The 25,017-nt window shown below is 36.5% G+C and overlaps 1 protein-coding gene across 1 annotated transcript in view; it reads right to left on the reverse strand.

The window, feature by feature from the left end:
• slc1a7a (solute carrier family 1 member 7a) overlaps positions 1–14,234 on the reverse strand; it is a 50,008-nt gene extending 35,774 nt beyond the window's left edge. The window contains exon 1 of the mRNA XM_061044236.1: positions 13,658–14,234. Within this exon, the coding sequence (XP_060900219.1) occupies positions 13,658–13,798 (141 nt within the window). The 5' untranslated portion in view covers positions 13,799–14,234. The remainder of the gene's footprint in view (positions 1–13,657) is intronic.
• Between the last annotated feature and the right edge of the window lie 10,783 nt (positions 14,235–25,017).

The raw sequence follows: 25,017 nt of genomic DNA on the forward strand, positions 1-25,017 counted from the left end.
TATTGATTATTATTGCTCTTTTTATTCATGTTCATCGTTTTTTATTGTGTTTTATCCTGTACAGGACTTTGGTCATGTAAGGTGGTTTAAAATGTGATAAACGGCTGTATGTTCCCTGTGCTGTTTGTCCCTTCTCCCCATCTGTTGTCTTCAGCTCTGCCCAGGTGAAGCTACTGATCAACTAACGAGGTGCAACTAACGAGGTGCACCTGGCCTCAGTGCTTAAAAGGTCAGTGCTGGTTTCAGGAGACGAGAGGCTTTTGGAATTGGGACGTCTGTGCCTCACAGTCAAGGATTTTGTGTTGTTGTGTTGTTGTGTTGTGTTGCGTTGTTGTGTTGCGTTGTTGTGTTGTTGTGTTGTGTTGCGTTGTTGTGTGTTGTTGTGTGGTTAGTTTCTGAGTTGATATTTGTTATGATTTAATTGTCTGTCTATTGATAATAAATCCCTTAGTTTTGACTTTGGTAAGGTGTATGATGTGTTTTATTGGGTCAATTTGTGGGTTGTTTTTAGCCACATACAGCCTCCTTATTGTGGGGCGTAACGTGATATAGTGAATATCACACATTGATTTATATAAAAATAAACTTTGACTTGAATTGATTTGATTGTGCTGCTGTGCTTCTTACATAGACAAACTGTTGAGTATAAATACAAATATCTTTTACAGAAAGAAAAAGTTCATGACCATGAAGCAGGAAGAATAGTCCGTAAACCAGAAGCTGCTCCAGTTAAATTAAATTAAATGGAAAATGTACCACCTGTAACGTTTCAGGCCCTGGCCCTTCATCAGACATGAACATGGTTAAGGAAGTTATGCATTGTACAAGCCTTTTTTATACACACAAAGCAAACATGGTGCACATATCTTCAACAGTTCTTTACACATTGTCAAACACTTACTTCTTTATCAACCTTTTTAATTATAGATATGGTTAAAAACATGGGCACTCAGCTGCAGTGTGTTATTAGCTTATATATCTGTGTTGACATAAGTCTTCACAGAAGCATCGATATAACATACACAGTCAGGCAGCCAGATTCAGTATGAACTGTGAAGAGAATTCTATAAAAACTGAAGGCTTGTTGTACTTAATGATATCTGTGTGTTCTCATTTGTATTCATAGATAAACCAAATTTATAGATATCGACAAACAACCATTCCCCCTACATCCACACCTACAGGCAATTTAGAGTCAACAATTAAACTAACAAACATGTCTTGGACTGTGGGAGAAAGACAGAGTTACCAACCAACAGATTTTTATCTGTGTCTCAAGTGTTCTGTATTTCAGGTATAGTACTCTACACAACCTCTTAGCAGATCTAAGATATTGTTAATTCTCAAGTGTACCTGTTGATTCACTTCAAAACCCTAAGCTAAGATCATGCTGTTTCTCATGAACAGAACAAGTAAAATGAGATTACTTTTTAGCTGCATGAGGGAAAAACACTCTTTACATCCTGCTCAGCACTAAATGACAGACCTGGTGAACACTGGGGAGCAGCAGCTAAAAAGCTGGTTGGTGGTGACCACATGCAGAGGCTCTGGTTCTTAAAGAAGGCGCCTGGAATGACATTTGTTGAAAAAACTGTAGAAAACGAAACAATGGCGTAGAGTAGAAAAATAAAAAAAATCTAATTAGAACAAATCTGTGCAGTGAGATGATGGATTTATAAAAGCTTTTGGCTCTGTTTGTTTTGAGAGAGCTTTAAGGCTAAATGGCTGAGTGAGTATGAGAGGGGGGGAAGTGTGTGTCTGTTTTTGGTTATAGTCTGGTCTGCAGCAGCGGCATCGTTTTAGAAAAATTCAACTATGAAACTCTAAAGTGACATTAAAGATATACTTGACTATAAAAACTTGTTTAAAACATGTACAGCTACCTCTTATAATCACATTGCCTAATATTTGTACATGTATTTTGGTGCATATTTCAGCACCATGGACAGATGGCAGGTGTCTTATTGTCAGTACAGTACGGATATGTTTTAACTTGAGGGATCTCTATTCTTTTTTGTAAAGGACATTCGAGTGTCAGGTGGGGGGACGATATGTAGCAAAGTGTCGAGGGATCGTAGTCAAACACTGGCTGCCAGGTTTATGACCTTAAGCCTCAGTACATGGGGCGGGGATAGTCCATCCATCTACCGAACCGGAGGGTCGCCGGTTCAAGTCCCGGTGCGGACCAAATATGGAAGTTGGTCTGGTAGCTGGAGAGGTGCCAGATCACTTCCTGAGCACTGCCGAGGTGCCCTTGAGCAAGGCACCGAACCCCCTCCCCACCATCAGCTCAGGAGCGCCCGCTGTGGGCAGCTCCGTCACTCTGACATCTCTCCATTAGTGCATGTCCATAGGATCCTGTTTCTGCATGTGTGTGTATATTTCAGCCTATGTGTGTGTTCATGACTTACAGAGTGTAAAAACAGAAATTTCCCCTTGTGGGGATCAATAAAAGTAAATCTTAATCTTAATCTTAATCTTTCTTTCTTTCTTTCTGGAACAAACATACTCACTGTTTCTTCAAGATGTGTGGTACCCCTAAGTACACAAAGACACACACAAGGCCCATGAGCTGGAACATGTGCATATAAATATACATGCATGATATGTGTCTTTTATTACATCCTTTTCTGTGTAATGGTTTTAATACTTTTGTAGAATTGACTATAAAATACATTATGGGCTGCAGGTAATGCACCCATGAATACTCTTGGCTTTTTCAATGTTTTTGTGTGCTGTTAATCCACCTTTGACTTCCATGTTCCCTGAATGTGTGAGTGCAGAACTCTAGCATATCCTGTTAATGAGTGTCAGTTACAATCAAGCTCTTTCCAAACCTGTGCCCACAATGTCAATTAAGTCTATCAACCCCAGTTTAATCTCTCTGTGTAATTCTGAGAATGGTAATGTTCTTAAAAAATGGTGATAATTAAATGTCTTACATCAATTAGCAAATAAGGGTTCCTGAGAGCTAAGGGAGAGCAACCAGAGCCTCAACAAGGTGCAGTGACCGTAAGTGAATCAAGAAAGGTTTGTTGTGCTCTGATAACAAAAAAAGAAAAACTAGTTACTCAGATTTCAGATGATGGATCAAAAAGGTTAAACAAGAAAAAGATTAACACACCACTCTAAATTACTTTGAATTTTCTGAAGTATTTATGTTTTTATTTACTCTGCCATGTTTAATGACGTTATCCTGTTGCCTTGCTGACTAATGCAAAATGCTTTGAATAACCAAAAAATATGCTTCTTAAAATATTCCTTAACTTCTTCTTTTCACAGTGGGTACAAAAAGACAGTTTTTTTTCTTAAATGAACGTTAGATGGTTTGTATTCGTGTTAGGTGAATCACCACTGCTCACTTCTATTGATTGTATTCTTCTTCTTCCAATTAGTCTGTAAGTGAAACTGCAAAAGGTATCCCTTCATTAGAATATATAAGGTATGTGAAACAAAGGATGTGCACCAAGGCCAATTTACTGTACACTGAGAAAAATGATTCTGAGGAGAAGTAAATTTAACTTAATTAAATCTGTGAAATCAACAATAAAAATTCAAGTTAGTATCTTTACACAAATATATCTAGTATTTAACTCAAAAACATTTGTTCAAAATACAAGACATTGTGATTTTTTTTCGGAACACGAATAATTTAAGTAATTTGAGCCAATCTTTTTAAGTTCATCCACACAACAAAAAACGATCATGTTATCTTTACTGTGTTTCCTTCGGTATTTCAAAAACATCAAATACTACAATACCCATAAGCCATCAGCGTTCCCAAGCACCAACGGACCTGCGGTGATTCAAAACAGAGACGGTAATGAGCGGGCAGAAGTCAATAAGGTAAGTAGAAAAGTTTTTCAAAGAGTCAGTTAGATACTACAGGACTTTATTTTCTTGAAGTTATCGAAACAATAAAATTTGCCAGAGGCTTATCGTGGTATTTGACGATACCATTAGTCAGTAAGTACGTTTAGAGAACTGGAAGGTAACGGTCATCTGACTCTAACGTTAAAATATGGCTAGCGAGCACGAGAAGATAAAACTGACACGTGCAGACACGACACCTGGACGGCTGGCTGCCAGCGTCGGTCCGTTGGTTGGCTTTGTGGCTGTCTGGCTATTGCGCACTTACAACGAGCCGTATTTGGCACGTCGGGGTCCGAAGTATAAATTACGCCGGTGACCGCAGCACACGTTCGCCTCAGTCCACAACTCATAAATTCCAGGATAGAAAGAGCGCTTGCCTTCAGAGTACATGTTACCCAGTTATTCCAAATGTTTTTATGATAGGGCACATTTGAGTTTTCATATACTTAACGTTTTGAATCTGTATCTAGCTGAAAAGAGGATTTAAATATTCTCTTCTATCACTGTTTATGCTAGGCCTCTAACCCCATTGGGAGGCACTAAAGTAACATTAACCTAACAGATTGACTGATAAGCATTATAAGCACTATAAGCTGACAGATATGACCACAGAACTGGTAACTTGCAGTAAGACATTTTTATCACAGGTTTTCTGAAAATGACAGTTGAAATATGCAAACAGGGTGCTAAGTGTGTTTTAATTTCCAACTTGAACTTAATGAAAATGCTTGGCTCGAAATTATTGTTTCATTATTTTGACATTAGATTTAAATATTTTAACAGAGGGAATTTTGTATATACATTTGTATAACACCATACATTAAAAGTTACAAAAGTCTATTTTCTCTGTGTTTTAAAAAAATGAAATCCTGTTTAGAGAAGGTTGTGAATGAATTTGATAGTTAATGAAATTGTAATGGATCAAAGTTACACAAGTAATTATGCAATGCTTAATTCATTAGTTGTCAGCTATTTAATTAATGTGACATTTTTCTTTAGCTTTGGGTCAATTCATTATGCTTTGTTTAACATTAAAATCTTGAAATAGTTCATTTTTCTCTTTGTAATATGTAACAGTAACTTGATTTATTCTCTTTTTCCTTACTATACAGACTCAATATGTCTGCCAGACTTCGTGTCATACTGAAAGGAGACATTCGCAAACTTTCCTTGCCATCTGGAATCCCCCAAACTGTGGACGAATTAAAGACTATTGTTCAAGAGACATTTGATATTGAGCAAGATTTAAGTTTGCAGTTCCAGGACCAAGATTTTGATGGACAGTTTTTCACTCTCCTTCAAACTAACGAAATAAAGGACAAAGACACCATCAAAGTGGTTCTTGTGGAACCAGAGATCATCTTAACCATTGAGGATTCTCTGAATGTCAAAGGAGTATGCCAAGTATGTATATTTTTATATTGTCTTGAATGTTTTCAAATGAAGGGTCTAAAGGATTTTGAAAGTTTTGACTTAATTAATTTCTTAGTTTGACAGAATACCTTGTATTGCCTTCACTGTTGTTTTAGGGTTAATTTAATACCTGTCTTCCTTCCCTGTTTTTCTGGAATTCTTTGTGTTTAGTGATGTTTTTTTCCCTCTCTGTCTTGGTCTCTCTTAGATTGAGGAGGAATTTCGGAGGATCACACTGAAGCCATTGCAGTCCACATTCCTGGGGAAGTTGGATCAGTTCTCACCTAAACTGTTGAGCCTATACAGGAGGAAGGGAGGAGCTGTGGGGAAGAAACTTGATGCGACCCTTGACATGTTAGATGAGGTATGTACTTATATCTATTTACAAATGAGTTTATGTTGTAGCTATATGATGTCTGTGCATAACATTTTTTCATATCTAATTTGTTGTAGGACAACAGCATTGAGTCACAAAGAGAAGCTGTAATCAGAGGCCTTATTCTCTATCTTGGAGAAAAGATGGAGGATTTAATCAAGGACTACCAGGTAAATAAGACATACCTCTGCCATTACTCTGATTTGAAGCCCTGCCTGTTTGAGACAAAATATTTAATTCTAGGATAGCTAAAGGTAGAAGTAATTGTATGCCTTCAGGTTCTAAACTACTGGTAAGTATTTTAACTTATGAAAATAAATACATACACAGTACAATACAATAGGGTCTTTTTAGTAAGCCTTATCTCTTTTATTTTGAAATTCCTATTAATTTAAATGTTCATAAGAGAAAATTGTTTACACATCCTTACCAAGCCATGAGTCTCCATTGGAGATATGCCAATGTTCTGTGGCTAGCACAGAAAAAAACAACTAAACACAATGACATTTACTGTAGGTGAAATACATCTTGTAGATTAAGAGGGATTGTTTGATTTTTTTGTGTTTTGTTTTTAGCCAATACATTCACAACAGTTACCTGCTTCTCCTGGCCGATAAGAGAGTTAATGATGAATAAATCTGTGCATCCCTCTTATTGATAAAGATGTAGGTTTGATTCTCTTGTATGGTGTATTTCACAGATATATGATGATGATGATGCTGCGGATGTCCAGGATACCCTTACGACATTTGTCCTCAACATCTTTGTGGTCAGCAAAGCTGGGAGCGAAGGCCAGACACAAGTTGGGATAGCCATCGAGGGAGCTGAGGTACTTTTTGGGGTTCCCAATGTGGCACATGCTTGTGCTTACCTTATGGGCCTCATCTATGCCCTGGAACTAAGCTACCCTAAGAAACTGAAGTACACCTTTGAGGTCTTTCAGAAGATCTTCCTTGAGCAGGAGGATGGGAACAAAAGAATGTCCTCCAAGGTACATGATCTTAAGGTCAGTCTTCATGCCTAAAAGCCACACACACTTCATTGAAGGGTGTGAGTTTGGTTTTATGCTGCACTTTCTCAGGTTACACTGTAAACTATGGCTCTGGTTAACCCAAGCAAATTAACTTGTCACTCATTTTTTTTGAGACCCTGCTTTTGTTTTAGGTTCTAAGTGTATTTAAGAAATCTGACTCTTCGGGAGTGAATTAACAGTAATTTGTTAGGAAAAAAATTGTGTTCATTTTGTTCCATAATGCTTCTTTAGAGGAAAAACAGTTTAAAATGTACTCTTGGCTATCTCATGTCTTGAAGATTTTTTGAACTTATAGTTACATTAATGAATGTTAAATTGAAGGTGCTTGCTCACAGTTGTGTTTAAGCCAGATTTGTTGTATTTTGTGTTACCTCAGAAGTGTAATGGTATTATTTTGAAGGTATTTTTTTGTCAAATTGGATTTATGATGTTCAAACTTTCATGAAATAGTCAGTTTGTTTTTCATTGCTGTTTGTTTCTCAATGTAGACAAAAAAGGAACTTTACATTTTCTAAAAATGTCTAATCTCAGCGCTTTTATTTAACTTGTATTTTGTATTATAGCTTGAGCTAGCTATTTGATTCATGGAACTCACGTTGAGGCTAGAAGGCAGAACTGAACCCATGAATCAAGATTTCTTTACTGTGTTGCCTGTTTCACTTGAAAAATGTTTTCAGAAGATTTAAATGTTTCGTTCTGCTTTGATTGGAGGAAGTTTGGGAACAAGCAGCCATCTTTTTATAAGTGCTGCTCTGATTGGCTGTAGAATATGTGTCCCTAGTCTGATAGGACAAAATCCTGATGGCTTGGAGGCCTTTCCTTTGTTTTTATTGGTAAATACAGACTAATACATCTTTGTCAGTTGGTCTGGTGGTGCCAGGGTAAATGCACAATATTTTTGTTTTCTTGTGTGCTGTTCAGATGTGCACCATGTTCTTTGTATATTCAGAAATAAAGCAAGACGTGGCACAATAAAATGTGATAATATCTGACATGAGAAATGTTTTTTTTCCCGATTGCTGCACTATCCACAACCTAGGAAACACCAGGGTTATGGCTTATTAAGTTTTACTGTCATTATCAGGCTTGCAATTCAGATATATTATAAGGAATACTTGCTTAATAGAAAATGCAACTTTAAAAATAAAACTATCACTTCATGTGAGTAATAAGGAAAATAGTTGATACAATGGCTATTTGTGCTCAATCTCTGTTATAATTTCAATAAATTTTACTTACAGAATTCATTTTAAATATCTAAAAAAGTATATTAATACAAAAAATAGTCACGCTTGATGTACATGATATAATTAAGTTGATTTTACTTAAACATGCCATTAAATAAATTAAGTAATTTATACAAAGACTAGTTTTGTTTAATCTACATAATAAAATCAAGTTGGTTATACTTGAAAATTTCATTTACTACATTGAAAAAATTGAGTAGTTTACACAAAGTTTAGTTTTGCTTAATCTACTTGACAAAATTAAGTTCACTTTACTTGGATTTTATTTTTCATGTAAAAAAATAAGTAAGTAGTTTAAACAAAGAACAATCTTGCTTGATCAACATAAATAAATTATGCAAAAAGTTGCCTTAATTTTTTTAAGTAGATGTAGCAAAATATTTTTATCAGTGTAGGATGTAGAAAGCAGAAGAAGAAACCATGATGTCTTTATTTTTGAAATGCTGAATCTCTCCTTTGTGTATCAAATTTACCTTAAAGGTGCTCATTAAGAAAATCTTCACCTGAAGTCACCCATTTGTTTGTCAACTTCCCTTTTAAATCTTAAATTTGTCATTTTGGCCATTGCTATCTCGTATTTCTTTTTTTAAACCAGAAATTACGATAATTGGATGGATGTGCATCTTATGTCCCTGTCCTGGTAGACATGTTGTTGTAGCAACGTATCAATCACAGATAGTTTGAGTTAAATAGCACACCCCTAATCAGACTCTGTGCTATTTAACTCAAATTGGGATCATCTCGTATTGAAGATGAAGCTCATTGTTCTCTGAAGAGTCCACACTGCTGACCCTGTTGTTATCCTTTTTTTCAACTTTCTTTAACATGTGTCATGCTAGCCATAAAAAGAGAGAGAAAGTCCTGTTTCTTTTCAGGCTCTCGTTGGCTAAAGTAGCCAGGAATAGTGAGTAGAAGGTCCTGATTGATTAAATGAGGTGTCAATTGGAAGGTCAGTGTTTGTGAATTATGCAGCAGGACCGCTTTGTTGGAATATTGACTGAATGAGTCCAGTAAATGTTCAGATGGTAAGACAAATTATCTAGAAAGACATGTTTGTTTGTTGATGTTCTGACAGATGCATAGATTGTGACTGCTTTGTTGATTGGATCTGGAAATGGTTTATATGGTCGGATTCCCAGGAATCGTAGCTGTCAAGCGATGTTAGCAGAACAGCAGAATGCACAGGACAATCAGGGGAGGTTGCTATTTCAATAAAGTGAACTCCCATCAGGAAAATTTTCATCAAGTTATAACAACACCAAGAAGTAGGGTCAATTTCTCCTCTGGTTTCATATAATATAATCAGACTTATTTTTTAAACCAATGCAGTCGCCCCTGCTTGCCAATCGAAGTAGAACAGGTTTAAGGAACTTCAACATAAGCGTCTATTAAAACCAAGAGACCTCCACTACTAATTTAGAGTCTATGGTGAAAATGTTTGCATGTATTTTTTTTTCCATGATCACAGTGTGAACATTTCTGTCCTCATCTCTATTTCACCATCACTGAAGCAGATGCTACACGGTCTACTTTAATCCAGCTCCAGCACCCTCTTCATTATCTACTAAACACTGAAATCTATTTTGCTGCAGTGACAGAAACAATTCTATGAGGAAGCAGCAGATTGCTTGTTCATACAATTTAATTATTCTGCTCTCATCGAGGGATCAAAACTCTCCATGTGTGACCTCGTTTTAAATAAATTAAATTATTTCTGGATCTGCTTGTGTGGGGAAATTTTTTCCTGCTTTTTGTTGTGAAGATTATTGCTTATTTTGAGTTTTGGCTGATCAGGGTTATGAGAGGCACTCGGGCAGCTAAAAGGCTATTTTCTATTTCCTTCCGAGGGATTTAAAATCATCCTGACAGGGACACTGTGGGCCGATTGTTCAGCCGCTTGCCCACATTCTCAGCTCTTTGTGTGTTTGTGACAGAGATACAAAAAAGGAACAGTGCTTGTCAATAGAAAACCACATTCTCTCTAATCTGTCGCTTATTTTAGTCCTCTGTGACTGCTAAAAATAGGCACAATTTATCCACATGGTGTCTTAAGTTACCCCATGGTTTCCTTTTGATTTTTTCCTCTTATGTTGGTTTTTATGAGTTCTTGCTTGCCTTTTTCCTATTTATTAAAAGTAAACTGAATCTTATGGTTTAACAGAATGTATAATATACTTTATTTTATTATTGTTATTAAAGGAAGAATGTGTGACTTTTTGATCCAGTAGATGTTGCCCTTGAGCACTAGCATGAAACCAAAACAAACTGCTGTTTGGCGACACCTCCGCCATACTGAAGCCTCCCCTCTCCTCCAGCGACACACCTCCAACTCCCCTCTTCTTGCGTTCCCACAAAGGGGTTTAGCGCAAGCAGAGGACAAAATTGTCCTAGGCTCGAGCTGTAATTGCCTGTGGCTTGCATTATTGTGTTAGGCTTATGTTAGCACACTTTAGTTAGCTCGTAGCTTCACATGACATATACATTTACAAAGAATGACCATGATCTAAAAATGCTTACGTGACATCCCAATAAGCAGTGAGCATGTTCTTCTTCTGTTCTCTAGTCCTGGACTAAAACACCTTTTATACACCAGGAGAGGAGCCGGCCGCCCGTTCCATGTAAACATGATGTTAACACGTCTCTGCTGTATTGTTGTCAGAGACTCACGCTCACTCATAGACAGTCATGACTCAGAGACATTTTTATAGGATAAACTTAATTTATGCTATATTATATTTTATAATGTATATTATTATGTAATAAAATGTTACACATTCTTCATTTAATGATGTATACTCAGTTTCTAAAGCAACTGCAACTATAGAGCACTTTTGTAACTTGACTTGACTTAACCACCACAAGCTTATCAACTAGGACTCTAGATTACCTGTTTCCTTCCTTCCTTTAGACGGTCTCTAAATTCAAATCAAATAAGCCTACACTTGAGCCTAAAGGTTAAGCCCTGATACTTATAGCACTTTCTCTAGTTTTCATCCACTCAAAGATTTTACATATGACATTCACACACTGATGCCAGTAGAAACTTATCAGATTCATAAATATTCACATGTTGATGGCTATGCCATTAGAAGCAATTGAGGGTTTAATGTTGTTTCTAAGGACACTTCAACTTGTGAACTGCAGGAGCTGGGGATCGAACAACCTACTTTCTCATTGAAAGACAACTGACTCTACCATTGAGCTACTGCAATCCTGTTAGATCATATATTTAATAAACTATGATAAAATGGTTACCTTTGCACAGGTTGGACAGACTTCTTGTGGCAGAGATAAGCTTTAATCTGCACAGTGAGCCACATAAAGTCACATAATGCTTTTTGATGGCACACGCTGAGTCTTTTAAGTAGCATGTTTCAGGTCAGTATTCTTTGTTTACATCTGACTCCAGGTTCTCATTTCTTTCATAAATCAGTTTAAAACCAATCTTGCTGTTGTGAGAGTCTCATGGTTCCTCATCATAATTAGGAACAGTTAGAGCAAACTTCCCCATGTGGCGCATTAAATGATGGTTTAGTGATGCATTTGCTTGCAGCTGCATGATCAGAATTCATTAAATTTGTACTCTTACACACAAGAATGAAATGTGCTTTTACCAGATAGTGGTTGAACAGGGAGTCACTTGTGGCATTTTGCCTCTTTTTGGCAGTGTGATGAATTGAGCCTGGTTGCTTCTTTTGCCTCAGTGAATTTGACCAAGTGAATACTAAATATGATATACAGAACCATCGATCATTTTTCAGCATTGGACCCAAGGTGAACCCACAGCTGTACATTTTAATTGCAGTGTATACCACAGACCTTGCAGGTGATTTGACTTCTTGAATTCTTCAGGCTATAAGAACGAGTTCAGTGAAATGCACATCAAGTCTTCTTCAAGGAGATGGGTGCTACATATTAAATAGACATGGTCAATACTTGTTATCAGTGCAGAGCTTTGAAACCTGAATCCAAACAATTTATCCTGCACATGTCTGGACTCTCCTGGCTTTTGTGAGATTCTGACACATGCATGCTCAAACAAGATCGTAAAGCCCACACGTCTTACATCATACTAAAACATGCTATCACACACACACACACACACACACACACACACACACACACACACACACACACACACACACACACACACACACACACACACATACACACACAAACACACGCACACACACACACACACACACACACACACACACACACACACACACACACACACACACACACACACACACACACACACACACACACACACACGCACACACACACACACACACACACACACACACACACACACACACACACACACACACATACACGTCATCAGGCAGATCTATTTCATTCTGCTCTCTCATGCACACTTAAGTCTAGTTTTTCAGACAGACTCACTTCTTACTCAGTAGTGCAAACTTAGATTTCTTACATGTTTTTTCATCTCTTAGAATAACTTTTGTCACCGTCCAACAAAAAGCCCTGATATTTTCTATTATTGTTGGTTTCTTAACATTCTCTGAATTCCAACTGTCTAATTGCACTTCCCATTCATGCTGTCTTGTTTGAATTATATAAGTGACTTGATGTCTCTGTGAGTGATTGACAACTAATCTCCCTGGCATCAATCCCTTTGCATGGATGCATTGAGTCCAGCTGAGAGCTTGCTGGCTAGTTTCAAATTTTTAAACAACAAAACCTCCATCTTGCAAGCCATTACATTGTGACTGGAAAAGAAGAGACATTTCCCTATGAATGGCAAATGTATTACATGTGTAAGAGCTGCCTCATCATTTTCACAAATTGCTTCACTTATATTCTCCCATCAAAAACCAGCTTGAGCGAAAGACTTCCTATAGCTGGAATCTTTCTTAACACTCTCTTGCGCAGTGATGGGAAACTCTTGTCTGCCATTATGTGCCATCAAAAAATAACGTTTCCCTATTCTGTCCATCCAAGGCTCAATTATTGCAATCATTTCAATGTTGTCTCTTAACTTTGAAGGTCCTGTGAATAACTGTTTTCCAGAGTGTATGCCGTTAGTCATTACAGTGCAGGGGGCTTAAGAATATTGACCATCTGGCGACCAAAAAAAAAAAAAACACCCTTCATGGTTCATTTTCATTCTGAAAAAAGTTAAAATCATGTAAGGGAGGGTAAAGATTATTAAGTTATCAAGTTATATGAGCTGCAATGGGGGATATAATTAATTTGCAGTGCATGCTTGGTGAAATTGAGAATACGGCTGATTGGGTTGTGTTCTTGGCCTCTATTTAATGATCTTAAAGCTTATCACACGTCATTTTGTAAGAAAAGGACATTTTATCAAATGATTCACTACTGCAATTTTTGTGTGTGAAAAGATTTGCACGACATGTGCATAACATAAATAAAAACAACTTTCAGTCTAAACAGTGCTCTCACAAAGATGGTAGTTGATATTTTGTGTGTGTGTGTGTGATTGTGGAAATGCTAGCGTGTAGCACATGGAGTGCAGGCAAAGACGCAGATATAGAGACCAGGGAACTTGGTAATCTCTTGTATTAGGAGTTTTGGCCGCTGAATCCATCTTGGCATTAAAGCAGGAGACAGGAGGTAACACATGAACACTTGAGGAGGGGGAGGGGGGGACATGAGGCAACGCCTGGGCTTGGCAGGTGGGATAGAGTGAGGGGAAACCAGGGGTCACAATCACCACCAACTGACCTGCTCGGAGAGATGCTTCCCTCTGAGGAAGAAGCCCAGCAGGCAGCCGATAACCACGGCCAGCACAGACAGGATGAGCAGTCCGTTCTGCTTGCAGACATTCTTCACTCTCCCCCACACTTCTTCCAGAGCTACTGCCATCCTCCACTACCTCCAGCACCTCCGCCTCCTGCTGCTGGTCCTGACTGCAACTTTGCAGAGCTCTCCTCAGAAAACCCTCCTGAACGAGCCCCCCACCCCCAACTATTCAGCCATATAGAGCCAGCACAGAGTCAACAGCCGCCACCACACTGGAACAAACAGCAGAGCGTGGATGGAGGCAGCAGGTTGGGGCGAGACCGATAGATACAGACTGATGGAGGAGAATGCCGAATTGAAAAGTGGAAACTAAAAGAAAAAGTTCAAAGAAAAAAAGGTTGGGGTTAAGTTTGAGGAGTAGGGGTAAAGTAAAATAAAAGAGGTAGTCGTCCACATATAAAGCACTTCACGAGGTTTTGAGCTGCGTACTTCTCCAGTTATTCCAAATGAGACGAAGAGCATCACACAGACACACTCTCCATCTGTGTCTGTCTCTGTCTATCAGTGTCTGTCTCTCTCTGTCAGTCACCTCCCTCTCTGCCCCACCAACACATTCCTGCTGGTGGCCAACAGGGGGCTCTGCGACAGCTGGTGGTATTGTCATCAGGGTTAATACTACGATCCTATTAGGCCGTGCTGTACGACTCACATCTAAGGCTGGATTAGAGAGCTCTCTGAACAATTGGACAGAGGATTGTTCCAGATCACAAAAAAAGAAAAAAAAAAAGAGAAAAACTGCACAAGTGACATGAGGTAAATAACAGCCAAATACAAAACAGGGCTTTGCATTTGTTTTTAATGTTTCACAGAACATAATGATGAAGACACTCCTCGAGGTTCATGTGCCTGAAATAAACATGTCAGTGTGTGCATATTTCTAATCATGTTCTCAGGCACAAAAGTACACAGGAATATACTGCATGCAATTTATTCTCTTCTACAAACACACATAAAATGGAGGTCATAAATATTAATCGGAGCTTTAACACTTGGAGCTTGTGGGTTGAAATCCAGTGCATACACAGAGCCAAAGGTGCAGTGTCCTGAGGCAATTTGGAGGTAGTACAATGTGAATTTTTGTTCAAAGGACAGTGTCAGCTATGCTTGTAAAAAAAATCATCAATGTGTTGGAATGTATTCCACAGGAAATATATGACGCAGCAGAGGTGAGGCTCCGTCATTTGTTTCTGGAAAACAGTACAAGTCTTTAGCAAAGAGGAGGTAAATCATTAATCAAACCAGTTAAGCCAAACACACACATGTGATGATGCATTTCCACTCTAAATGCATTAATATAACATAAGCAATTAAGATTAATTAAAATGCTTAGATAATGTGCGTTATTTCTTTTTCCATCCTTATAGAGGATCTGAACACGAGACACCCTATATGTTGCACAATTGGACACAAAAAGTTTGGCCTGCCAAACATGCATGGAGTTTGTAATAACCGCTTTCTGAGTTCTCTGAATACAGGAGCACAAGCACATCAACTGAGTGTGGCTGCACCTTAGCGGACATCTGGGTGAAAGATACATGTCACCATAGAATCCTAAGCTGCACCAATGCTGCTTCTAATGTGCTATTGTTTGGAACACTTAACATGTATTTGAATGCTGTTCTTTATATAACAAAAACATCACTGCTACATCTCCAGAAGACAGTAAGTGCAGTCAAAAGGGTGTTTCTGAAGTGGATCTTTGATGGGACAATCAAAAAAGAACTGTCTGAATAAAACAAATCAATATTTCCACAATTCATTTCTTTCTTTGCTTTCCAGTCATCTTCACACCAGACATCGACATCTTAGAAAACATTATGTCCACCTGGTCCTGGTGAATCAAAGTCACTGATGGTTTTGTCTTTTCCTCGTGTTGGCTGACTATAAAAAGTAAGAGGAACACTCATAGCCCTTTAATAACAGCGAAGCAGCAGCACACATTATAGACAACATTGTTTTTTTTTTTATCAATAACATTGTTCACTGTTATTCAGTACAAATCTGACTCACATTAGGGGGCCTCTTGACAAGCCTGTATGGCTGTATTTGACCTCTCCTGGATATTTCTTTATGCAGTCACATTTTATTTTTTTCTTCTTATCACTATTGTTATTGTTCTTTAATGTTTTTGTCTTCTTAAGTGCAATAGAATAAAATAAAAGTATTCTCATATTAACAGGTTAAAGGTGACGTTGGTTATTGACATACACACTACATATAGTCAGAACTGTGTTTCTGACAAATACAGGTGTTTGGGAGCAAATACTCGTTGCATCAAATTATCTCGGAATACAACCCATTAGTGACTATCTTTGTGAACTCCAGGTGGGACAGCAACAGAGCCTACACACCAAGATGATAAAGAGTTTTAAGAGGAGGAGAAACAAATGTTAAGCAATTACTGAATTCAAATTGTAATCCCTTACGCTATAATTATTGTTTAAAAAAGAAAATCCAATGGGGTTAGATTATACAATCTTAACTGTTATAAAACCCTGTTGCACCATGCACATGAAAAGAAACACTTTTATCACAATCACATAAACTTGTCTCTTATCTCCAACAAGCAGACCCTAGCCTATTAGTAGAGGAACAAACAAACCCAAAAAAGGCTTTAGTTTTCGAGATACCCCTACCCGAGGTAGAACAAAGCACGACCATATTTTTTCATAACTTGAACATGTCTAGTTTATGAAACGGATAGTTGTATAAAAATATTTTACTGTAAAATAACTTTTTTTGGATGTTTTATGCATCTTACCAAAAAACGAAAATAGATCAAATTAGGGCTTCTCCAAAAGGGACAGCTCTAGCCTTATCACATGTATCTCTGGGAATCCGAATCCGAATTTCACCAAATTTGGACAGGATGTTCACAGATAGTTATTAGTTACAATTATGCAAAGTTTTATCAATACCATTCAAAATTTTTGAATTTTTCACACTTAAACACACATGTAGTTTAGGTGGAAATTGAAAATTGAAACAAAAATTCAAAAGGTATGTATATCAAAGTCTGTCATTTTTAAGTAAGGACACCAAACATTAAAATATGTCATTTTTTATCTTCGTTAGACTGTTATCTCAACATAAAAGCAAGTTATTTGACTTTTCACTTGACCCTGTGCTGTCACCAGCCCCTAACAGGAAACTAGTGCAGCCAGGATTTCAGGGCGACCTGGTACAATGGGGCCCTATGGATGTGTATGTGGGAGGAGGTGGCCACAAACAATTGATTAAGACTTAACAACAAGACACAGTATAATTGTATTCTGTAATATATATATAATTAAACATTTTATAGTTATTCCTAATACATTTTGTCTCATATTTTCTATCTTACATATGATTTATATGATGACACTCAGAGTCAACCCGTTGCTTTCAACAATATTGTCACCTATGACATTGTTTCTATTTCATTCTAAAAAATTAAAGCATTGTCTTGACATCAGTTGTGAAATATTAATGAACTAAAAAACAGTATCGATATATATAACCTTGAGTTCTTAGAAATTAAATATACTTCATATAGTCTATTTGTATATCGGCCATACAGCCTGTTGTAGTTTTTTAAATGTATTTCAGTCATATAAAGATGGTGTGTAGTCACCATATCTCCTGCTTTTAAGAAGAACCCTAGTTACTCCAGAGGATACACTGGATGAAGGGATAGTTTTTATAATACCCTAAGTATGATAAAGTGTTAAAAAAAAGCTACAATAGCTATTTTTGTTGAATGATTTATCAGGCAACCAATGGAGCTGGGATACAAAACAATTCTTATGATGGCGTAAATGTGTGTAAGGTAAATTAGGATAACAATCATGCAAACATGTTTGTGAGAAACTTCTTTATACACTTATTTTACCTCATTATATATAATGACATTTGATTTTAATGCTAATTACAAAGGATGATTTCCACTTTTAGACAAAATGACTGTGAACTTGAGAGCTTAACACCGTACAACTAAAAACCTTTGTGTCACACTAAGCATCCCCTGGAGACAAAGTTTGACCTCTTATCTCTTCGCTGATATTGTCCTGTACTTGTGTAAGTTGTGTTTACTGATCAAAAATCTCCTTCTGCCAAGTATGAACCGTCAAATATATCCCTAACTCTGAATCTCCATAACCAACCAAAACAATCATCCCAGGAGCTTTAAGAAAACAATGGCTGCAGAAAATAACCATCAACAAGGTCAACCAACCAAACAAAGATAACACAACCAAATCAAGACAACACAACCAAATCAAGACAACACAACCAAATCAAGACATCACAACTAAATCAAGACAACTAAATCAAGACAACTAAATCAAGACATCACAACTAAGTCGATTAAATTTGTTTTTATTTCTATTTTTTTCTTCCTGTAGCACTTTGAGATTTTTTTGCAAAAATGTAAAGTGCTAAATCAAGACAACATAACCAAATCAAGACACCATAACTAAATCAAGACACCATAACTAAATCAAGACACCATAACTAAATCAAGACACCATAACTAAATCAAGACAACATAACTAAATCAAGACACCATAACTAAATCAAGACAACATAACTAAATCAAGACACCATAACTAAATCAAGACAACATAACCAAATCAAGACACCATAACTAAATCAAGACACCATAACTAAATCAAGACACCATAACTAAATCAAGACACCATAACTAAATCAAGACAACATAACTAAATCAAGACACCATAACTAAATCAAGACACCATAACTAAATCAAGACAACATAACTAAATCAAGACACCATAACCAAATCAAGACAACACAACCAAAGACAACACAACCAAATCAGGACAACATAACCAAATCAAGACAACACAACCAAAGACAACACAACCAAATCAGGACAACATAACCAAATCAAGACAACACAACCAAAGACAACACAACCAAATCAGGACAACATAACCAAATCAAGACACCACAACTAAATCAAGACATCACAACTAAATCAAGACAACATAACTAAATCAAGACACCACAACTAAATCAAGACAACATAACTAAATCAAGACAACATAACCAAACCAAGACAACATAACTAAATCAAGACAACATAACTAAATCAAGACAACATAACTAAACCAAGACAACATAACTAAATCAAGACACCATAACTAAATCAAGACACCATAACTAAATCAAGACAACATAACTAAATCAAGACAACATAACTAAATCAAGACAACATAACCAAATCAAGACAACATAACTAAATCAAGACAACATAACTAAATCAAGACAATATAACTAAATCAAGACACCATAACTAAATCAAGACAACATAACCAAATCAAGACAACATAACCAAATCAAGACACCACAACCAAAGACAATACAACACAACTAAATCAAGACAACATAACTAAATCAAGACAACATAACTAAATCAAGACAATATAACTAAATCAAGACACCATAACTAAATCAAGACAACATAACTAAATCAAGACAACATAACCAAATCAAGACAACATAACCAAATCAAGACACCACAACCAAAGACAATACAACACAACTAAATCAAGACAACATAACCAAATCAAGACACCACAACCAAAGACAATACAACACAACTAAATCAAGACAACATAACTAAATCAAGACAACATAACCAAATCAAGACAACATAACTAAATCAAGACAACATAACCAAATCAAGACAATATAACTAAATCAAGACAACATAACTAAATCAAGACAACATAACCAAATCAAGACAACATAACTAAATCAAGACACCATAACTAAATCAAGACAACATAACCAAATCAAGACACCACAACCAAAGACAATACAACACAACTAAATCAAGACAACATAACTAAATCAAGAAAACACAACCAAAGACAACACAACTAAAGACAATACAACACAACCAAATCAAGACAACATAACTAAATCAAGACAACATAACTAAATCAAGACACCATAACTAAATCAAGACAACACAACTAAATCAAGACAACATAACTAAATCAAGACAACATAACCAAATCAAGACAACATAACCAAATCAAGACAACATAACTAAATCAAGACAACATAACCAAATCAAGACAATATAACTAAATCAAGACAACATAACTAAATCAAGACAACATAACCAAATCAAGACACCACAACCAAAGACAATACAACACAACTAAATCAAGACAACATAACTAAATCAAGAAAACACAACCAAAGACAACACAACTAAAGACAATACAACACAACCAAATCAAGACAACACAACCAAATCAAGACAACACAACCAAATCAAGGCACCACAACCAAAGACAACACAACCAAAGACAACACAACCAAATCAAGACACCACAACCAAAGACAACACAACCAAAGACAACACAACCAAATCAAGACAACACAACCAAATCGAGACATCACAACTAAATCAAGACAACTAAATCAAGACAACTGAATCAAGACATCACAACTAAGTCGATTAAATTTGTTTTTATTTCTATTTTTTTCTTCCTGTAGCACTTTGAGATTTTTTTGCAAAAATGTAAAGTGCGTTACAAATTAAATCTATTATTATTATTATTATTATTATTGTTATTATTATTATTAAGACACCATAACTAGATCATCAACTAGATCATACACCCTGTGGTGTCTTGATTTAGTTGTGATGTCTTGATTTGGTTGTGGTGTCTTGATTTGGTTGTGATGTTTTGATTTGGTTCTTTTCTTAAAGCTCCTGTGAGGTAAGAGGTCAAACTTTGTCTCCAGGGGATGCTTAGTGTGACACAAAGGTTTTTAGTTGTACGGTGTTAAGCTCTCAGGTTCACAGTCATTTTGTCTAAAAGTGGAAATCATCCTTTGTAATTAGCATTAAAATCAAATGTCATTATATATAATGAGGTAAAATAAGTGTATAAAGAAGTTTCTCACAAACATGTTTGCATGATTGTTATCCTAATTTACCTTACACACATTTACGCCATCATAAGAATTGTTTTGTATCCCTGCTCCATTGGTTGCCTGATAAATCATTCAACAAAAATAGCTATTGTAGCTTTTTTTTTAACACTTTATCATACTTAGGGTATTATAAAAACTATCCCTTCATCCAGTGTATCCTCTGGAGTAACTAGGGTTCTTCTTAAAAGCAGGAGATATGGTGACTACACACCATCTTTATATGACTGAAATACATTTAAAAAACTACAACAGGCTGTATGGCCGATATACAAATAGACTATATGAAGTATATTTAATTTCTAAGAACTCAAGGTTATATATATCGATACTGTTTTTTAGTTCATTAATATTTCACAACTGATGTCAAGACAATGCTTTAATTTTTTAGAATGAAATAGAAACAATGTCATAGGCGACAATATTGTTGAAAGCAACGGGTTGACTCTGAGTGTCATCATATAAATCATATGTAAGATAGAAAATATGAGACAAAATGTATTAGGAATAACTATAAAATGTTTAATTATATATATATTACAGAATACAATTATACTGTGTCTTGTTGTTAAGTCTTAATCAATTGTTTGTGGCCACCTCCTCCCACATACACATCCATAGGGCCCCATTGTACCAGGTCGCCCTGAAATCCTGGCTGCACTAGTTTCCTGTTAGGGGCTGGTGACAGCATAGGGTCAAGTGAAAAGTCAAATAACTTGCTTTTATGTTGAGATAAAAGTCTAAAGAAGATAAAAATGACATATTTTAATGTTTGGTGTCCTTACTTAAAAAATGACAGACTTTGATATACATACCTTTTGAATTTTTGTTTCAATTTTCAATTTCTGCCTAAACTACATGTGTGTTTAAGTGTGAAAAATTCAAAAAATTTAAATGGTATTAATAAAACTAATAACTATCTGTGAACATCCTGTCCAAATTTGGTGAAATTCTGATTCTGATTCCCAGAGATACATGTGATAAGGCTAGAGCTGTCCCTTTTGGAGAAGCCCTAATTCAACCTATTTTCGTTTTTTGGTAAGATGCATAAAACATCCAAAAAAAGTTATTTTGCAGTAAAATATTTTTATACAACTATCCGTTTCATAAACTAGACATGTTCAAGTTATGAAAAAATATGGTCGTGCTTTGTTTTACCTCGGGTAGGGGTCTCTCAACTTTTAGGGGCCCAAGTTCCTCTACTATATACAGTGAATGACAGATGAAGGTACATCACTCACTGCAGTGCTTGACTAAAACCTGCTTTTGTGGAATCTAAATTTTAAAAAAAAGCAGAAAGATTGACAAGTCTGAATATGAGAATAATTGTGGAGTACTGTCAACAAAGGTTGTCAACTCTTAAGAGAGAAATGGAAATTAGATTGTATGTTGGTGTTCCACAAGCTGAAGACGCTTGCAGAGCCTGCAGGACAAAATCCTGTGACATGACTGTACCTTGTAAGTCGGCATGGTTTGTTTGGCTTCTCACAGCGTCTTTGTCCACTTCACACCATCTGTCTGTCAACAGATGCACATTATCTGAGAGGGGGAGGCGTTAACATCACTATCTGTGTTTTACAACAGTGCAGTTGCATGCAGAGACGTTTGGTTGGCGTCAAAGCACATCAAACCAAATTCTTACATATTGTATCTTTGACAGGTCCAATCAAAACATGCTCTTTTGAAGGAAGTATTAAAAAGTGTTCAAAGCAGTTCTTTATTTGTGCCAAAAATAAAGATACAAATAAAACAGAAACAGACATCTACATACAAAACGCAGAGGTGTGACATAAGAAACCCCTGAGGGCTTGAAGAAGGAACCTGGCTTTAAATTAAAGTGCTTTATTAAATTCACTGCAATTAATACCAATATACTGTTATGACATACAAAAGCAAAAGAGACCATCATCATTGCCTAAAAAATAAACTGCACGCTGCAAAAACATCCAATCTTTTTATTTTCCATGTCCAAAATTCTCTTTTAAAGGCAAATACATTTAGAATACGGATATAGAAAAATGAAATCTGGAATAACAAATACCAAACAGATTTAGGTGTTCATAGAATGTCTAAAAGCTGGAAGAGGAGAAGAAACAATCAGTTGTTTTACACACTATAACACATCTAATTTAAATGAAGGTTTCAGGAGAACTACGGAGTTTAAGATCCTTTTGAACAGTACAAAAATAAGATTTAGTTACTGCAAAGTGAAGCAGAACAGCTGATCCGATTGACTGAACATGTGTACCTGACTGAAAACTGGCTGAGACTGGTTGTGTGGGATTCACTGTGCAGAAGATCATAGGAATCAGACTCAGCATCATTGGTCAGGTATGCTTACACATACGAGAAATCTGATTTCAGTGAACTATATGTACAAAAGTACAACATGAAATATAAACGACAATAAACACAAAATAAGCAAAGACTAATATACACAGGACTTAATAAGACATAGTGCAGTGGCGAGTAGAGCAAAAAGATAAACATTATAATAGATGGGGTAATGTATGTGAGGTAGAGAGTTTTCACATTATATGATCTGGTGTGATAAATGTGGATCAGTGACCAGGTACAGAAAAGCTGTTAAAGGAAACTGAATCAAAAAAGGCTTGAAGATCTTCTCAGAGATTAGAGAAAAGTCATTGCATTACATCCAAATATCAATCACATCTAGAATAGTGCTCAAACATGTTTTCTCAGAACATACACCAGAGAAAAAACTAACTAATGAACACAACAACCTTTTAAATGAGAAGTGGATCAACAATGTCACATTATTAACAAGTGTGGGGAATACATCAACATTTACTCAGGGTTAATTACAGTTTCCAAATGGAGACAGGCTCATTGGCACTTCCATCAGCAGCTAACAATTGCCTCATATGTATTCAGAGTACTCTGAAGGTACAATATGGGGCCTGAAACCTCTCTTCTTTCATGTGTAACTCAACAGCAGAAGGTCATTATTTTTCTTCATTCAAATAAAGACAGTATAGTTTTTAAAATTACAAATAAAATGTTATGTATTTACATTACAAGCAGTCAACATTTAATTAAGTAAAAAAATCACTTAACAAGTCCCCAGGGTTTCATGCAGTCACACAAGCTGCAGTTATTTGAGAAACAACATTCAGAGCATGTCGCACAGTAAGGCTGAGTCACCCTATCTCTCTAAATTAGCCTCAGTCCTCTACACAGTCGGTGTGAAATCTCTGTATCTGGGGAAATCATCTGGAACTGAGAATTTTGTGGGCTGACTTTAAAGTTGGAAATCATATTCTATTGAACCTGCTCTGAGACCCTCCAGGCAGCAGCGAGAGCACAGTGCTGTGTTCAGAGCGATATCATTGATTCTGAGAACTCAAATAATAATGTGACTGAATCTAAACAGTCACAGTCACAAACTGTCAATATTGTATGAAGCCGTCAGCCACCAGGGAGAAGTTTATGATGTTGGGTCATATATATCGATCTGGAATAGATGACTGAGTTTTGAAGGGGGGTCTGTATGTGAGGAAAAACTGAGATGTAATTGCTGCCAGTTAATTAAATATTATATGTTGGGTGCAAATTTAAACACGTGATCCGATGCAGATTCAGGACTTTCTAAATAAGAGGTAAACAAGAAGGGAATCTAACAAAGTGTTAGACACAAAATTATGCATAAAATGCCCCAAAAAACAAGATAAAGCAAGGTGCATGTTTGTTTTCTGCTCCGAGTATCAGGTCAGGCTTGGTTTGGATAGAGAAGAGGAAATGACACGCCTGAAGGCAGGCTTTTCAAATGTTGGGGGTGTGGCTTAAACAGGTGTGGCTTAAACAGGTATGGTGATGCAGGTTGGGTGGAGACTTGTGATTTAACAGGGGGATACTAACAAAGCTGACCCTAGGACTCTTTTTTTTGTAAAGATTAAAGGCAGATGTCGCTCAAGCAAACACTTTCTTTCTAAGGTGTACAGATACTTGTGTAAAACACAGTTTGATAATAACTCCTCTAAACCACCTGCATCACATGCAAAGCTAACCGTATGAGTGCAGAGCTAACTTAAATGAAGCTCCTTATAAATAGCATTACATGTTCTTACAACAATAAATTCAGTCACAGTGAAGAAGTAATACACACTTGTTGTACATCACAAATATCCAAACCGGTGGTCAAGTGGTGGTCAACAGCAAAGAAAAAAAACGTGACAGCTCTCTTGTACTACTACAAGTTCACTTGATTGTGATTGTTCTGCCCTCTGAGCAAAGTCAGGGAGAGGGTTGATAGCTTTTGGTATTTGGATTAATTTTCACTACAGTGCAAATAAGCTATCTCTCTCTAT

This window comes from Labrus mixtus, chromosome 8 (genome assembly GCF_963584025.1).
Source record: "Labrus mixtus chromosome 8, fLabMix1.1, whole genome shotgun sequence".
Lineage (NCBI taxonomy): Eukaryota > Metazoa > Chordata > Actinopteri > Labriformes > Labridae > Labrus > Labrus mixtus.